Source organism: Apostichopus japonicus, chromosome 5 (genome assembly GCF_037975245.1).
Source record: "Apostichopus japonicus isolate 1M-3 chromosome 5, ASM3797524v1, whole genome shotgun sequence".
NCBI lineage: Eukaryota > Metazoa > Echinodermata > Holothuroidea > Aspidochirotida > Stichopodidae > Apostichopus > Apostichopus japonicus.
Window position 1 is genome coordinate 17,945,986 of NC_092565.1, and position 20,087 is coordinate 17,966,072.

Sequence of the window (20,087 nt, forward strand, 5' to 3'; positions counted from 1 at the left end):
GAAGGCATTATAGGATAAAACAGAATGTCAATATTTATACTGAAAGTAAAGGCCAACGTGGCATCTTTTGACTTATATACATATTCACATTGAGTTTATTTTATGTTATTATTTTATATTTGACAAGTGTTTACTTCGAATCGTCTCAGCAGGTGTTGGATTTTTTACAATATGTTCATAAATGCTTCCAATAATTGTGATATTACCGAAAGCTATTATCTTGAGAAGTTTGAATTCCCTTATACTTAATTTGCTCAGTTATATTTCTTACTTATTATACAATACCACGTCTGGCATCCACAACTTTTCAGAGGGTATTTTAAAGTTATCGATCCCATCATAATTTTCAGGATTCCACTGTAGATATTCGTCTCTCCATTCCTGTAGAAATGCAAATAAAGATCATCATCATTTAAAAATAAAATTTGTATTACTTTTACGGTGGTATATAGAGTAGAAGAACAATGTTAACATGATTTTTTCGAGCCCTCAGTTGATGCAATTCGCTTTATTAGGCATAATTCATTCACGAGCAATTTGATACCAGAAAATTGTCATCCGTTGTGTTCTCACATTCAGAGTTTCATGAATATGTATGAAGGCTGCTGAGACGTCATGCAGTGATTCGGCGAACTATAGATTATGCATTCTTCTTATGGTTAAATTAATCACTGGTAAATGTTTGAGATTCAGTCGGGAAAGATGATTTCATATTTCATAAGTAAGACTTATTGTCATTACATCAGTATTTTGACATTGATACTGGCATAAACATTTTTTAAGCTATGTGAAAAATTGGTTGATATATACAACTTTTATTGCGTCATAAATATATGAGACGTAATATAAACAAAAGTGTTGTAGCCATGACGTTTGCAGAAATTGGAGAAGTTTAAAGCGAATATAGAGGAAATTCATAGTACAGATAACTTTAAAAAGTTATAATTTCTTGCCTCAATTGCGTAAATTTTAAAATAGCAATAGGTCTTTTGAAATTGATGTATTACACACATGGAACTTAATTGTTCTGAGCCGAAAATCTGTTATAGAAAATTTGGTTTTGGTTTCAATGTCATTTTAAAAAGCAACATAAATCTTATTCTTATGAGAATAAAATGCAAGTTAACCATACATCATTATGTTTCTAATGTATGTGTTGTATGGTAGAGAAGTAAAAGAGATTATAATTTCATATTTTGATGTACAGATAGTAATGAAGAAAATAAAGCATGGAGAATTCCTAAAGAGCAAAGTCCGTGTACGTGACCGGGAGAGACGTGATCTAATGATATATCAGAAGGTCAGCATGAATTTTACTGTTTGTAACATCATTTCACACATCTGAAACCTTCTCTCACTTCTGGGAATATTGTTGAAACTTCTGCATTTTCGATCGTTATGACAGACACGCAAAGGAAAAACAAGTGTCGTTAAAACTATACTAGTCTATACAAAGCCTCTCTATCGTACCCTGGTAAGATACGGCCCAGAGAGGTACCAGGGTCGATTTTATTAGCTTTGCAAAGAAAAGGGGTAAACAAAAAACATTCTTTTTCATCCATGTTGGAATTGATTCTCAAGAAAACCAAATACAATTCAAGAAATCCTTGATATCGGATACGATAATAAAGAAAACAAACTTGTTTTAGAAAATCCGGGGATTTCGCGGAATTGGTATAGTTTTTGTACATGTGTATAAGCTATGAATTACTTTACTGATGCAATTAACAGATGATTATTATTGATCTAAACGATATCGCCTCTAAAGTAGTTATGAATTTTCATAACCGTACATCATTAAACGTAGGTACCAAAGGACAACATATATTCAGATAGGGAAGCATTGGTCATTATAACATTTTAACATGGCGGCATAATCCACGCACGCATAATGACAGGACAATGAGAATAGGAGGCATCATCATCTTACCAGCTCATAAACTTCATATTTTAATCATCGCTGCCAAATCTTTACATTTTTTGGGATTAAGTAAAAGTTTAAAACACAAACAAATTCTCATGAACAATTATGATTGAGACGTTTTACATTTGCAATTATAGAGATTCGAGTTACTAATAATTGATTATATTTTCCAAACAACTGGTGTCGCTTCCTCCCAAGGGGATAGGAAGATTTAAGAATGCGCATAAAGTTCCATTTAGAACTGATAAAACGGAGTCGTTTGTTTACGTTTCATTTCGTCAAGTGCGGATTAAATTTTGTTAAACGGAGAGGCGTAAATTGATTTCTGAAAATAATGGCAAACAATATCAACAACGGAAAATATGACACTTTTATTAGTCTGAATTTGACATATCAATTACGAAAGCGTCCTTGATCATAATTTCCGTTTTGATTTATCTTTTTATAGTTTACATTTTAAATTGTTTGTGTTTTTTTGTTTTTTTAGATAAAAAAATAATCTGTAAAAAGTCGATGATTATTCTGTTTTTTTATGACGTTAAGATAACAGTTATCGAGTACTCGAGGGACACCTAAAAGCTGGATTGACGTAGTGTCATAAAATTTGGTGAAACGCCTTAAACTCCTCTGTCGTAACTGGGGAAATACGCAATATGACGATAAAGGCAATATATTTCAAAATTCCAATGATTATGGGACAATAAGAAAACAGGTACATATATAACAGTCAAAGTAATATGTTGATGTCATCAAATAGATATTGATTTTAATGTATTTATTTTACAAATTCATCTGAAAGGCTGATGGGGTTCGGTCTCGTATTGAGCTTCCATCATTCCATTACAAAGTATTGGAAAAAATATGGTATTCGATGCCAAAAACTCGGAAATAATTCTGAGAGAGAGACAGAGAGAAATAGGAAAGATACATTTTAATTAAGTTTTCTCCCTGAGAAAATTAATATGGTAAAACAAAACCGAATAAAAGGTGATTAAATTTCACTTACCAAGGTTAACCAGGCATTAACTTGAAGTGTCTGCATCCGCTCGTCCTGCAAGCAAAAAAGGAAACAAAAGCTTGAGACTTGCCCGAAGCATTCCAGATTGTGTCCCCTTAATTAGCACGATTTTTTGGGGAGGAATAATGATACCTAAACAGATCTGCTCTTAAAATTCTGGTGAGCCTGACCATTACGAATGGGATGGTATCCACAAGAATATAATCACAACGACTTAACTCAAGGCTAAGGCATTAAGTCAAACTATAGCGTCTTCTTCAAGGTCACTATGGAAGGATTTACAAACAGGGAATATAGTTGTGTCCAATTTGCCTGCGAGCTTATTTCTGATTATTATTCATCAGCTTGTATGCATCTTAAAAGAGAACCTGTTTCAGATCCACTAAATTATTATTAATATTACTGACCACCGCTGGAATTACACACTGGCCTGAATCTACCATAGAAGTAGCTGAATTGAGTAAATTGATTACACTATACATATTGTAATAAAAAGAGTATTCCTACATATATGTATATATATATATATATATATATATATATATATATATATATATATATATATATATATATATATATATATATTTATATATATATAAATGTTGTGGTACCCTATACATTGCTCATCGACGCTGATCGATAGTCATAATTTTAATGATTCATAATAGACGTATACACTGCTACATAGATCGGTCTTACGTCATATATAGAGAAAGGTAACACCGTACCTGCAGGAACAGCCATATATGCTATATTAACAGTGTTGAATTATATAGGTTAGAAATGTTTCTAAAGTTGTTACCTTGATTTGTGGGTATGAAACAACCATTTTTTTGCCATTCTAAAAGTACACGCTAAGAAAGATGCGATAAATGTTGCAAGGGGGGTCTGAGTATACCGGTACGTCGCATATAGACGCGATGTTATTGATGAAAGGGTGACAAACATATGAATGTAACTTAAACTAGATTCATTTCTATTAGGAAAGCAAGCTATCTCATGTAACCTGTGACAGTTTTATGCCCTCAATATGTCAGTGTACGTCAATGTGTACCTGAATTGCTAACCACTATGTATCATCAAGAAGGACTTAATGTTACTATTATTGTTACTATGATTACCATTATTATTATTATGATTATGATTATTATTATGTTTAATATTATGATTAATATTATTATGAATATGATGATGATGATGATGACGACGACGACGACGACGACGACGACGACGACGACGACGACGACGACGATGACGATGATGACGAAAGTCAATTCAACGTAAGACGTTAATTTCCACTATTATGCAACGTTCCTTTTTTATTTGTTCAATTTACATAGGGGCCTTTATTTTAGGGGTTAAGGTCCCAAACTGGTCTAACCATACTGTCGTTGTCCAGTTATTTTGACACCGCCTTTATTTACTTGTGCACCAACTCTATTTACTGATATTTTGAAATATATTTCGTTTATATACAAGTCTTTCTTAATGAATTCACCATTTCGTTGACTCTAAGCAGATTCATTGTTACAGTAACTATGCAACCTGTTTTGAAGTTCATATCACTCCAGAGAAATAGAGAGTGTCTTCAGCAATTAGGAACCCTTAAGCAGTTACACGTCGCACAGTCGCAAAACGTCATGAAACGAAATACCTTTACGTCTGAACATACCCACGAGTAACGAACAATTGACAGTTCATTCAGGGGTGGGCCTCTTAACTACCAAGAAAACTTGAAGGGTGGGAATCAATACCTCTTTACGGCGTCGAGGTAACAACATAGAAGTTCAGTTTAAGTGATTTTAAAGGAAACGGTGAATCTTTATGAAGTAAAAGTAGAGAGAACCTTTACAGAATACTTTATAATTCGTGCACAGACATGTAGGTCACTTTGATAAGTTTCAAGTTATTGTATGTTTACTGTTATTGGAATCATTCGGCAGTCAGCCTTCCCATAAAAACAAATCTTCCTTATCTCATGTAGTAAGGGCAAGTATATAGCTGTACAGCATGATTATGTAATGGAACGTATAAGTGCCACGATTTTGAGATACCTACTACGGCATCCAGTGTCGTCGATTTCCTATACATGGGGTTGTAAGGCGTCGGTGTAAGTGCTAAAGTACTATGCATCCTTACATGTAGTAGGTATGAAAATAGGTTGGGTGGAAGGGGAAAGGTGGGGGGGGGAGAAATAGGGGAATATACATATCATGATTGGTAAAAAAAACTTTAGTGATAAGTATGCAAGGCTTTTCAATTTATCTTTCTTTTTCCCTTGAAATAAATCATCTACGAGGAATAAATTAAAATTTTCTTAAAGCAGAGTTATCAAAAATTAATTATGTATTTGACATCGACTGCCTGCAAACTATCAAAGTAGTTCGCAGGATCTTTAAAAAGTGTGGGGGGGGGGGCTGGTGGTTCATCCCTCAGTTGCCATGGATGAACCTGGGTCATAATCGTAACCGTCGCGGACCGAGGTCTTACGTTACGTAATATGCATAATGACATAACCCTTTGTAAATAAATGTTTTATGATAAATATATATATATATATATATATATTTATATATATATATATATATATATATATATATATATATATATATATATATATATATATATATATATATATATATATATATATATATATAAACAATGACCTTACAAAAGAAAGAAATGGTTACATTAGTTAATTTCAAAGACGAATATATCAGTTTAAATAAAAGTTGTCGTCATAGCCATCATGATAATAGAGACGATGTATGTCTCCCTATTTATGGATATTTAATATTTACATGTATAAGCGATACGTATATTTTTCCTAAGGTAAAACACTGTTTAACCACACAAGAAATACATAAATCAGGGCTAATTTCACTTACAAAAAATACCTTCGTTTCTAAAGTAAAGCTTAACACAAAAGTTAACCTTGTAATATCATATGTCAGATTCCTATGAGCTCAACTCTGTTTTTAAATTAGTATTCCTCCTCTTGTTAACACCTTCGGCTGTCTGCTGTTTTATGCTCGAATGTAAAACTTTGGATGCTTGAATCTTAACGCTACTCAGCCCCGTTTTCAGCAGGTGCTTTAAGTTCATGTTGCTAGGGGGCTCAACAAATTGAATTTCCGCTGGTTTTGTGAGTGTTGAGGTGTGTTTACAAAGCGTTGGTGAGCAGCTTCATCATGTCACTAGATGGTCTTCTGAATGAGAAGACTAAAATGTTATGTAAGATGGGAACAAAACCACACGAAAGCAGCTCATCATAGGAAGTTACGGACAAACCAAGTGAACGTTATTTAATTACACTGTGATTAAAATTCTTACCTTCAGAAATCAAAGAATGTTCAGTTAGCATTTTAGCAGATTCAACTATGATTATTTGTGGGAAATTATTTGCTTCGTCATGACATGAATTTTTAAGTATCGTTTTATTCTTACAGTACACTATATATATATATATATATATATATATATATGTGTGTGTGTGTGTGTGTGTGTGAGTGTGTATGTATGTATGTAGGTATGTATACAATAATGAAACAACTTGGTTTGGCACAGCACAAGGAAACGCATATTGGAAATTAACACTTCTCAATGAAATGTTTGACGTCATAAAAGCAAAGGACTCAATCCTACTGCATATATATATATATATAGTACTTGTAACACGATATGAAGTCGAGAACAGATCGTTAATAGTCAACATGTTAAAACACTGAAAATCTCAATTGCAGATGAGAGCGCGAAGCGGTAAGAATATAAAATTCTAAGCTGTTTCTTTTCTGTTCATCCGTTTAGAGAAACTCATGTGACAGAGAACATGAACATTCTGCTAAAGTTAGATATCGGTGAATGTGAGCTAATAATATTGATTCCTTGTCGTGAGTACACTTCGGTATGCTAAGATGACTACTAATGTATGATGATTGTTGCATCTGAATCACGATATGTTCAAACTAGCCGCCTCACCGATTATATCGCAGCTCTGCCTTTTTTATTGGAATAATTTATGTTTTAACACTTTGATAATATTTGAGTAAAGTTTGTCTCACATTAGTCGGAATTTTAGCTGCTATGTGGTTACCATATTTTCACAACAAAAACACCTTCTTAGTAATATCACTGTCAATAGTGACGTAGTCAGTAGGGGGAGAGGGCAGGGGGAGGGGGAAGGGGCGAGGGGACACAGTGCCAGCCATAGAATTTTTCAAGGACATTACGGGGACTACAAAACTTAAATTGGTAAAAGAAGAATAAATAACCGTGGTATATGTTATACGGCAGACATAATAGGCTAATTGCTTCTACAACACGGGGGCAGTCGTGCAATAAAGAAAGTCTACATTTCGGGACCAAAACCAACCCTGGGTTATAATATTCACCAACGTTCACGTTATTGATATACATGCACTTCTACGTCCCTTGTAATTAATGTTATATCCCCTACCCCTGTCCAGTGTACTACACTAGCGTTAGAAAAACTGGCATGTAGGACACTATCAATCAAGAGCCATAACACTAAGCTATTATACACATCGGCAAGAACAATCCATTGCATGTCCTCAAGCACAAGGCTATAATAACAGTTTTATTAATGCATGGTTTGATGCGGCTGTAAAATTGTAGCTAGAAAGCAAATTCCCTGCATGGAAAAGTCAATAATTCTTTTTAAATAGGAAACAGGGCTGTCACTCGTAGAATATTTAATTTGACCAATTAATGGTCGAAATGGACAATTATGATAGGGAAAAATCACCGCTTCCGGACTTTAATGTTTGGTGAGATAAATCGGTGTGAGCCATTCAATGTTTCTTTATGATAATACAAAGCAGTATGATCAATAAAATATATATTTGATTCTATTAAGAAAAGCTTTTGCAAGTTTTGATAACTGTTTCTGTGAAATTATAGCAGAATAAAATGACAGATAGTATGCCCGCGGGAAATGATTATGCCGGTGAGAAGTTGTTTCCATGAAGTCAAAAACATGTTAGGCAATTTCAAATTGATAAAACCACACAGTGAAATTTATACCTTTCTGTAAATATTTAATCCTGCATTTGGCTTAGAAGAGGGTTCTATTCTAATCCCTTCAGAATACCTTATCCGTATGTAACGGGTACAACAACAAAATGGTCGGGCCATTTCAAACTTGGTGTGACGGCCTACATGTTTATCCATGCTTCTTCTTTCTTCTTAATGACTTTCATGTTTGATCAACCTCGCTAAGCCCTCCTCTTTATTTGGTCAGTCTCTTTGCAGCGATTCGGGTATTTAGTGAATTGTGTTTCCATTTCTTTGGAATGCCAACAAAGTAACAATTTGGACTTGACCCAATTTGTGATTTTCAAACATTTGAAACACGTTTCCAGGATATATTATACGTTTCGAAAGACGTTTCTGTCTCCCAACCATCGAGTGGATCGATTCGTTGAGAACGTTAAATGAAGTTTCTATAACAAACACTTACAAGTAGCTACAACTACTTTACATGTTAGTATTTGTTCTCCCTTGCAATGAGTGACAGATCGAGGCCATAAGGGAGGTTGTAATTCCTTCAGGTCACCAGAAGAATTTATTTAAAGAGTTTTGTTACGCTTCAAACATGTGCGAGTTTTGTTAATCAATCAGCAACCATTTCTCTTCTCATGGGCTAAAGAATAGACTACTATATATGACAGTCGTATTATGCAATATTAGTTGTTCGTACGACTGATCTCTCTGTTTTATTGTTTATTGATACTTCCAATACAATTCAATTATGAACCATTTGTTCTACTTTGGATTGTTAGTAAAATTCCAGTTAACCAAGCTTAGTTCTATAAAAAAAAAATGTTTAATCGCAAACAACATGAAAACACATTTATCCTCAGTCTTTTCTTGAATCTACAAACTTTCTGCAACCTGACGTATCCTCCAATAATTAATTTGACTGAAAATGTTTTTGTTTCTGGTTGAATTAATTACCCAAGAAGTACAATTCTACTCCAAAACAAATATAGCATATGTATATGTGTATGCTCTTTTTCTTGTTTGTTTACATAAGCCATTTGTGGAAGGTTTATCCACGCAATACGTGATTGCAAGTATTATCAGCGGTTGCTTAAAACAATTTTGAACGGAAATATAAACCTCTTTATAGCGAAACTTCAATTACCAATGAGTGAATCTGAGCAGCAAACCCCTCCCTCCCACCCACCCCCACCCCACCCATCTACGTCCCACCCCATAAACAACTTCTCCCCCACGTACGGGCAAAAACAGAAAATGAAGTGGCGTCTATATGTCGTTCCATCAATTGCATCTTGACTTTTCACAGTAATATGCTATTCATCCTTTCTCCCAATCTACTTTAAAGAACACTTCAGATTCGAGCTACCAACGGTACCGATTGTCACATAAGCAATACATTTTCATGTAAACATTTTTAATCAACCGATTCCACTTGTATTACTTTAATAACAACAAAATGACAGATCCACGTGATTTAATGTCCTAGTAAACATTTTGATTCGATATAACCGTTGCAGAGGCAAATTTTACGGCGCCATTTAATACCACCAGACCTTGGTTGAAGGTTGTTCATTGCCATTTTCAGTATTTCAAACTCATTGCTTCTTGCGTTACGTCACTTGTACCGATGGCTCGTAAACTAAAAAATAATCGTTACGAACTCATTTTAAAATTCCCCATCGACATACTTTTTTTCGCAAATCAAATTAAGTAAAATATTTATCAATCCATCGTTATGAAGCGACAGATTGTGTATACAATGTAGCAACACGATACATTGTTTGTATATATACAAACAAAATGGACACTCTTTGATTAATATTTCGCATATAAAAGTGGTCAATATGAGACAGAGCTAATCTTAAACTTCAGACACCATTTTATCCTTAGTTTATTAACCTTCGTTATTCTGGGAACAGAACCGAACGAAGGACACATTGACAATGTTTTGGATTTAAAGGCCATTTCCATTTTTTCACTTGATTGCACTATACAGACTAAAATACATCACATTGACTAATATGACAATTGTAAGTGTGATTCATTTCACTCGTCTAATTGGCCAGGTGACTGCTGTGAAATATTGTTTCCTGCAAATGGATTACAAATTGCCTGGGATTTTTTTCGTTTATTTCTTTTCGTTTAAATTTGATACAAAGGACATCGTGCTTTTCGATGTCGAGATATGATACGTATTAACTGTAATTTTCCCAAGGACTTAATTAATGAATGTACTACTCACTACAGCTTAGGGTACTTATATACATTAGACCGACGTGTTAGGGTATCAATTGCTATCAGATGCAACTTCTGTTTAGTTGTTTATATTATTACTGCGAAATTGCAAGTTTTAATTGTGATTTTTTGAGAAATAGACTAAATGAAACTTACGTGTTGTATATTTTGATATGTTCATCATGCAAAACATCCATTTTGCTTTGGTCACTATACTGTTATCATGTTTTACTCTTAATCTACGCTGAAATATATCATAACTCAGTTAATCCATTGCGTGCACAAATCCAAGTACCTACCTAGATGTACATCTTTAAAGGTTACATTACTTTACTTCAAAGAACTTTTTAAGAAGGTACACTTAGCATTAATTTTGTAATGGATATGAAAAATATGATTGACGAAACCATCTGCAAGTTTTGGCCATCGAATTGTATAGGTACGTATTAGTAAATGTGATGGAAGGTCGGAACATGGTTTAAAGTTATTTAAGTGCTCAAAAGCAGCCATATGAATTGCATTAACAATCAGAGAGGACAAAAATTACCTTTAGCTGGCCTCGTTAAGAAAGCAAATGATAGCTGAAACTCAGTCAGACTTCATCACGCTAGAGGCGTGACATAAATTTTCACGTTTTGAAGTATCTTGATGACAAATACCTATTCAAGTATAAAGTTTCACAGAAAAACGTCAACCGACAGATATGGTTGTCAACAGGGTTCAGTGCATTCTAAAATCGTGACGGTTTTGATGGTCTCCAGAAGGTTGATGACAAAACTATATGCACATAGTTGCAAGTCATGTGATCATTTGTATATGATAGCTCCTCTTCTTCCGTTGTCCGAAGTTTACAACAACTCATTTATCAAAACGTTTATGACAAACTATGTTAACATATTTCGTATTGTTCAGCTGTTGATAATCAAGACAACTGCCCGCAGTCGTTATACATTAGAAATCGATATTACATTTCATGAATGCGCAAATGTGTGTATCAGTATTCACATAATTATCACAATTAGCCTTAATTATGAAGATGTGATCCGACAAAAGTGCATTTCCTTGAACGAATGGACAGTCTTACTTCTTCAACTTTGAAGTTTAAGAATACATCTTCAATGCTGAAGGATTTGAAACCTGTTCTTTGCGATTTTGCATGCTATGGTTAATTTCCACAACCAAGCAATCCTTACGTTTCTGTAGTCAGTACATTCTATCGCCTGCTTCGTTTTTAATTACGCGAGCTTGTTCGTTAAAGTTAAAAACATACGCGCCTCAAGGGATTACATGTTTTTTCCTTAGTGACTTCTACATTCTTTAATCTTCATGATGGCAATTTTTCTTGCATAGGCTGTAATTTGCTCAGAGAATCCCGAGGTTTATCAAAATGGGTTACTGGTTTTCTGTCTCAAGGCTGTCATTTCGTCAGTTGTGAAAAAAGAAAAAAGTCCACTGCTTCTTACAAGTAACACGTACAAGACGGATGAGAAGTCCAGTCCAATGAAACGTTAGCCCCCAGTTTGGTATACCGATTTCAATTCATATCCCAAGTTCAAAATTACCTTCATATATACATTTGTACGGACGGCATAGGATCTATAGTGACTCAAAACACAAAGAAATGAACTAAACTATATAATCTAAGTTAAAATTTCAAGAGTCTATTCGTACACCTGCACTATATGTTGCTACGATCCTATCATAGCTGTATCTTCATAAATCTTTCCGGTCATTTGTTATAATGTTACTATTTTTATCAGCTTATTGTTGTTGATCCGTTGCTATATTATAACTGTGTTCTTCCTAAAATTGCGGTAACTAATTGAACGTAATGGGAAATGTTGATGGAAAGAGTTAATGAAATGAATGAATTTATTTGTAATATTATCTAATTGAAACTATGTCCTCATATTAACGTTTCCCATAGGTGAGGCTTTGGTAATGCATCTCCCTGGCTACATCAAAGTAATATACCAATTTCACAGGGGTTTCTTTATAATGTATCAAACAATTATCTTCAGAGAAAGATAATATACTTATGATATGAGAAGAATGCTTCTGAAAGCCATAAATGATTTACCGAAACAGAAACATTGCAGATTCACGTGTTTCTTTGAATTTCCATTTGGAATACCATATTTATCGTATGTGTGGTACAATCCATGAAAACTCAGGTACCCGCCAGATACTCATAATATGTACGTGTACCAAGCTGTTACAGTATCCAAGTTCCATATAACGTACATTCTATTACTATGGGGTGAACTACCCCGACTTAAATTAAAAGGATTTTATGGTGAGAAACAATGTGAAACTTATATTAAAGAGGAAAATATTTCACACTGCTTGCTAAAACCTCATTCTCAAAATCTTGCCCCAAGCTCGAGAATGTGTTACTTGATGTAACATGTATATGGCTGGCTAAACCTTCAACTGTACAGAAAGTTGGATCACGGTAGGGGGGTTTGCGATATCATCTAGGCAAATGCTCTTCAAAAAGCTACAGTTTATAATATTCTTGTTGATTTATCCGTGAAACCTGACATATTTGGAATTTTTGCGTAGCTCTCAAAATTCTCTAGATCTTTACTTAGACTGTCATCAAAATGTTTCTTGTTTTGTAGCAATATTCTTTTCATCTTTGAATAAATGATTGACAAATTAGAAATAACTATAAAATAAATTTAAGATAAATTGCCATGATGACAATATTCATTTTGCTGTTACCAGACACATTTACAAAGTATAAAATAATTGAAGAAAGAAAATCATGTTTTCGCTATGCAATTCAATGAGGATGTGGGTATTCGCCTTTAAGGTCTCAGAAAATGTTCAATAATTTTCCTAAACAATCAACTTCGGTTATCCAGTAAAAACATCTAAATGAAATTTAACCGTGTTATACTTACAAGTTTGATGACTTGGGAGAGGAAGAGTAGTAGCCGTACATTGATGTAGTCAGTGTGGTTTAAAACGGGCCTGACTAACCTGTCATAGTCCTCAAACATATCATCTAGAAGCTTTCGGTAGTGTCGATCACCTTTACAGACAAAAGTTGAACCTTGAAAAGTAATAGAATAAAACAGCCAGAGTAATGTATGAATATAGCAGAATGGTAATTCAATGACTGTACACGCAACAAACAAACAAAAATAACATAGCACCACTTTCAATCATAGTGTATTACAAAGCTATCATGAATATGAACATAAATCAATATATAGATTCATATAAATTAAAAATGCTGCACACCTGTATATGGGTGCATTCCAAGGCTGATCCATTGGTAGATTAAATCCGGGGGTGACAGTAGGTGGCTGAGGGGATGGGGGATTGGTAGTTTTCTCAACATGTGTCTTGTATTGAAGTTTTATTAGTTTTGGAGTCTACTACGCCCGGCATACATACATAACAAACTAAAGAACAGCCACTCCCCAATCCAACCTGTTTGACTTTTTACTGCAATTGTTATCTAGCCTGTAGTACTGCCCAGAGAAACAGGTTCATATTACGAAATTTCGTATGCACGAGCTTATATATATTTTCAATATAGAGAATCCCGTATCTCGTTTGGTTCTGCACACAAGTTTAATAAAGAACGTCCTTGAATAGAAATGATCATCTGCCTTTTTCATGAAAGACATGAAAGGTAATGTCCCGGTATAGTCATCACGATGAGTAAATATTTTACTTCCCAATACTACCAATAGGAAAACATGTAGTTTAATGAACTGTTTGTGTATCTATTCACTTCAATATATATTAAAATAATACATGCATAGGCATAAAGTCACATCCAACTAAACTGTATATTGATGCTTCAATAAGGAATGTATGACATAAATGTCATAGTTCAAAATGTGTTATTTGTCGGTTATACTTAAATTAAGCATGTGTTGACCATGCAGCGACACACATATCCGATGTTGCACATATTAAGACAGGCATGAGTAATTTTGGAACCTCTGATGTCGTTCGGACAATTTGGCAAATTTTCTTTCACTACTATTAGACACTTTAGTTTGTCTGGTTAATAATACATGTCAGGTCCTCACGATATGATGACTTCCTGCATGTTGATGTCACCTGCTGGTTCCAGCATACGGTTTATGTTTTACATCATTATCGACGCCAATGAAACACTCACCCCGCACTCTATAGAAGACTCCCAAACCGAAAACACATATATTCTTTTCACTGTTATCTACGATCCATTTACACTGCAGGTTGTCTACCAGTATGATGATTAACCCCAAGTATGTGCAGTTTGTCCTACAAAACATATATAATGGCCAACACTGCATAATGTTTCTATTACGAAAGGAAATCTTGTAGACCTTTCTTTTTCAACAAGAAGACGAGACTTGCTATATATTTACCATCAAGTATAAAAACCAGGAGAAAAAAAACAGAACAGGCCTATCAAAAAACACATATAAAGTGACTAACTACATTCTATGTTTTGTGTGCCTAGGAAAAGAGAATGTATTCAATATTAAAGGGTATCTTGTAAAAATTTCTCTTTCACCAAGAAGTGGTGACTTTCATGTATCTTCATATAATATTTACCCTTCACGACTTTCTTGAGCAAGTATTACAGTGTAAACATTTTGCCATACACTGAGCTAAATGTAAACCATTGAATGTACCCTTCTCATCCTTGAGGCGGCTAGAAAGATAGTGATAAAGTCAAACTAAATCGATTTCCGCTGCGATTTCGAAAGAACTATGTTAAAGCTGTATGTATTGAGTTGATTTTAATCCTAAACATGAATTAGTTATCTTTTCGAGTGCTGTTACACTGTAATTATAATAGTTCAAGGAGAGATTGAAGAGTTTTGAAGGGAAAATGAAATTGATGTCGACTCTTTTTGTAAATAGCATTTTATGTATTTATTGAACTGGCTACTGGTAAGATGAGATATGTCTTAATGTCTGAAGTTTATAGCTTGCAGCGCAGTTATCATCATAACTCTGCATAATAAACGATAGTGTCGGTATGACGTGATTGGGAGTAGACAATTGAGTGGTAACACATTAATACAAAGAGAAAAATTTTGTCCACACTCAAAGTAACGCTTGAATTATCATATTGCTATTGGGTGAAATTATTTAATCAGTCGATATATCATATCAATATTTTGGCCCAAACCATGGTGCTGCCCACTTCCCTTTCCTTCGTGTATGCATACCAGATTCCATACTATTAGCTAATGAGTGTTGGGAAACGAGTGAATAATTTGACACGATTGCTCCGGAAGGTTGAATCCACAATGTGAATTTTCTACCTAATATAGGCCTAACTCGTTAGCCAAGTTACGAAAATAATTGAAAACGTAAAAATTGCACAACAGCAAAAAGTATTGTCGTGCAGTAAAATCTTCAAATATGTCCAATTTAGTAATTAAATGAAAACAGAAGTTAATCAAATGTCTGTACTGTATACACAGAAATCAATGTATGTAAATTCTGAGTATCAGTCCATGAGTGTGTATACATTTGACATCCACAAGTTATAATTGGTTCAAGAGGATCGTTTTCCATAGCCTTGACCCAAAATCGAGTATTTCGATGCCCCATGGGCAAGCACATCTCTGAATTAGTAGACTAAAGTTTACAATCCGTCACCAACATTCGATCGGTACAAGTCCACTCATACTGTTGTGATATTTCTTGATGATCTACATGTGTGTAAATGAACGTGTACTTGTCATTATAAAATGTATATAACACGAAACGGCGGCATGATTAATATGTTGAAATTAAGAAATGTCCAAAAATGATTTCGAACGATTTCAGGCAACATTATGGCATACATATGACGTAAGAGAAGTTGATCTCTAAACAATACTTCAAAATAAGTCCAAACTTGCTAGCTATTCTATACTGACCACATTGGCATTAACGAGAGTAGGCATGTTATATAATTACTTTTGATAGTTTAAATATCTATTTTCATGTTATTGCTGGATTTGAGAGAACCGTGCCCTCCAACGTTGGTCATAGTGACACAAACTGAAGACAACTAACTTTCACTGAATTTGGGTAAAGGTTCCCCTATTTTCCTTCTTTTCGTAGTTCCTTTAGTCATCTCCGAGTAATACTATATTATCTGCAATATGTTATGAATATACATTGCATGTATTGTAATGATACTTACAGTAATTTCCAACCTGTAATTGGCTCCAGTAATTATTTACCTGTCATTGCCTGAAGTAAATTCCCTACTCTAATTACCGTCAGTCGCCCAGTTCTTTGTCTTACATGGGAACAAGGTAACAGCTTTGCAGTTGTTACAGTGCCACCTGTAACACATGTTACCGTGTTACGACCACAAAGTAGTAATTACTGATGCTTGCTGTAGGGCATGAACAATAGTTGCTTTACAAGCCATGAGTATCGGGTGCATCTGACAGAATACCACGCAGTAACAGATATAATATTACACCGTATGATTAATACCACCGAAGATTTCCTTGCATTTTTTTCCATTTAGTCTTAAAAGCAAGATTCCCCAAGGTCTGAGCAAAGTTTAAAACTGTGACGTACATTCATTTAGAGATTACCTGATTGTATCATTCTACACATAATCCACATAGTTACTATAAGATTACATGTAGTATATAGTACGTGAGAGAAGGTAAAGGTGACTAATTAGTGCATGGGAAGCTTAAACCGCAAGCAGCCATCCTTCAAGTGTTTACTGCAAAAGTCTTACCACAGTGCATTAACATTTCTTTATGGCTTTATGTTGCAGACAATCATTAATCACCATTAAATGATGTAATGTAATAAGGTACTGCCTGATTATGTCATTCTTTAGCGATACGCCATGTCCCGATACTTATCCAAAGATAACACATAACCTATACTGATTATTTTCATGCATGGAACGGTATTATTCATATAGTTCTTTTCCACAAACTATAGATGACTGTAACCATTAATAATAGGCTTTCTGTTATAAAATTATGTGGTATACGGTACCTCAACACATAGCCAAACTGCATCATCTCAGTGAAATAATATATGCAAATTGCCATTAAATGAGGTTAACATCAGTGACAAAATACATTAAGAAGTATATCAATATATGAATGTCTAAAGGTTTTCACTATTAACTTCATTTTTATAATGAGACAGATATCTGTCGAAGAAATATCGATAAACAGCAGTATCGATAACACGGAAGTAATTCTGATATTGGAAATCTCTGTTCTCTCATGAAAGTTTGGCTTTATTTGTTATTTACTTACTATACTCTTTTTGGTTATAATTCGTTGAAAATGGGCAATAATTGACGAGAACAAATTTCTAGTCAGACGATTTTTGTTAACATTTTATCCTTTAATTACCTTTTCGTAGAAAAGCTTGATTAAAGTGAAAAGTGGGTAAAAGTCGAAAAACATCTTTCGTGTTTCTGTGTTGTAAAATTCCTTAAAACCGCGAGTTACAACCCTTAGAAAGGGGCACGTTAATGACAATTATGGTTTACATCATGTTTTTTACGTAAATGTAAATGTCCAATTCCTCACAATCGTGACAAATTTACAGCCCGGTAGCAAATGATACGTTTCTGAGAATTCTGGTTTGTATTACGCCTTGAATAATTGACTTATTAAGCTTTTTATTTAATAGTGAGTTGATCACAGTAGGTTGAAAGTTATAAAACATTATTTGTATATTGTAAAATTCCTCACATTCGCTGGAAGTGTACCGTGGGTGAGATCCCATATTAATGTCTTACAACACCGTTCAGCTGTAACTGACGGATCTTATAGCGAACAACACGCTCAATTATTGTAAACAAGAAAGTGAAGGCTCTGTACAAGGTCATACTAGCTAACCAAGTTAATAAAAATGTCTCAATGTTTGGAATAAAATCACACATCCAACAGGTGCTTGCAGGACTCGTTATCAACAAATCTCAATATAATTACCTCTACGGCTTTCCATGATACGATTTGCGGCCAAAAATGTCAAATTGATCCACGCTAGACGGCAATTATCCGCGAACATGATCTCTTCGGCGTGGGAAGGGTGAGTGAAATCAAATGCAGAAGCACGCACCGGCCTTCCAACGAAGTGACACGACGACATACTTTGCTAATACACTTCATGTAATAAATAAGAAAACAAGGGAAAAGGAAGCAACATCTGATTGAAAACTAGTTAAAAGGGTCATGTGGAAATGGACTGCTATGCTGCTTTTGCGTGTCGATGACTCGGTACGGAAAGGGGAGAGGGGGGGGGGGGGTTTGCGGGGTGACCGGTGACCGGTGACGGAAGTAAACTGTTGTCCAATCTTAAATGCGAATGTATTACAGTTTGTTATATTATATCACTAACAAAGTAGAAAAGGTCCCAAAATTGAAAATTGAATTGTTGCTCTTGTCGTATTTAGATCGATACAGCAAAAGGGTAAATTGTAATCACAAAGAAGGGGACATTCTCTGGGCAATAATTATTGCTTTCACGAAACAGAAAAGTGGACTAAAGAATATATTTATTAACTTGCGTTGGTATCCATTAAAATGTTATGAATGTTTGAAAAAGTTGATTTAATTTGATTCTTCACTTTTCTTCTTCTTCTTCTGCTTCCCACAACGAACAGAATTATAAATCAATTGTAGGAAAACAAACACAATGAAACGTGAATTCATGTTATCCACGGGAATGCCTGAATTTAGCTTATTTAGGACCTAAGGCAAATAGGGACGAGGGGCATAAATTGATATTTCAGGTATATAACAACGAAGGAAAGAAACATTTTATTTCACTTTTTGGAAGATTTTTAGTGTAAATAACACAAACTGTAAGGCGTCTTATCAATAAGACAATAATTGTAACATTAATTCCTACATGGTATTTTATGTTATCTAATTACATGATTGTGTACTGAATATGGATAGAACAAAACAGAGCAAAAGTCCCCGGTAGTTTAGGTATAGGCAGCAATCATCCATTGTCTTATAATGTCTTCGTTCTTATTCTGTTTTCGTTCTTTATCGTTATATTGTGAAACAACATATTAACGTGACAGATGATTAGTATCTGAATTTAGAAGAAACGTTGCGAATGGGATACATGCACATATATTTGTGTTGTGATTGGTAGACACCTTTAGCGGTTTCCCGTCAACTTGTATATGCTTCCGAAGCATTTCTGTTCGACCCGAAAGGTGTGCGTCATCAGGTGATACAGCCTACTCACTAACACTAACAAGTATATGTAAAATTTGGCTAGGCCTACATATAGCATTGAACATGATTACAGTTACCTATCGTCACCACTGTCGGTGCTTGCCCCTATAAGTCTGGCATACCTCGATTTTTCTGTTATTTGTAAATGGTTGAACTTAAACGAGGAACTCGAATGATAGCCTAGTTTAAGTCGTTAGAACAATGTTAAATTCTTCGTATTTTGATCGATTAAAAATTCAGTGTAGCCTGTAAAGCTTCACACAGCTTTAACACAGTTTGAAATAATAACGAATCTAACTTGACTAGAGTGTCTAATTATACGCTTAGTTGGATTATATATATATATATACGGCACTTCATGTCTTCATATGGGTGTCCAATCTAAGAGACATGGTAATAAGATGTAAGATTCATGAAGGGTAATCTAGGAGTCATATTAGTGATGCGACGGCGATACCTAATTTGTGTTGTTAGGTTATTTTAATATGCACACCAAACACCATCTGTAGTTTTCTACGTAAACACCTTCCGGTAACTGGCATATGTCATTAAGGCCTTTAATCTCGATATCTGGTTCTGTCACCAAATGCCACCTGCGATACCTCGAGATCTTGTCCGTACTTCTAGCGGTTTCTGTACTTATATATCCGCCAATATTCAAACAAGATTGAGGATTTTGAACTCA

The 20,087-nt window shown here is 34.5% G+C and overlaps 1 protein-coding gene across 2 annotated transcripts in view; it reads right to left on the reverse strand.

The window, feature by feature from the left end:
- Positions 1-20,087, reverse strand: part of LOC139967901 (neuronal acetylcholine receptor subunit alpha-9-like) — a 64,615-nt gene that overhangs the window by 27,424 nt on the left and 17,104 nt on the right. For both annotated transcript variants that reach the window (XM_071972096.1, XM_071972097.1), the window contains exons 2-4: positions 13,109-13,260; positions 2,931-2,975; positions 272-381 (exon numbers count right to left, since the gene is read on the reverse strand). In XM_071972096.1, coding sequence (XP_071828197.1) covers positions 272-381; positions 2,931-2,975; positions 13,109-13,260 — 307 coding nt within the window. The remainder of the gene's footprint in view (positions 1-271; positions 382-2,930; positions 2,976-13,108; positions 13,261-20,087) is intronic.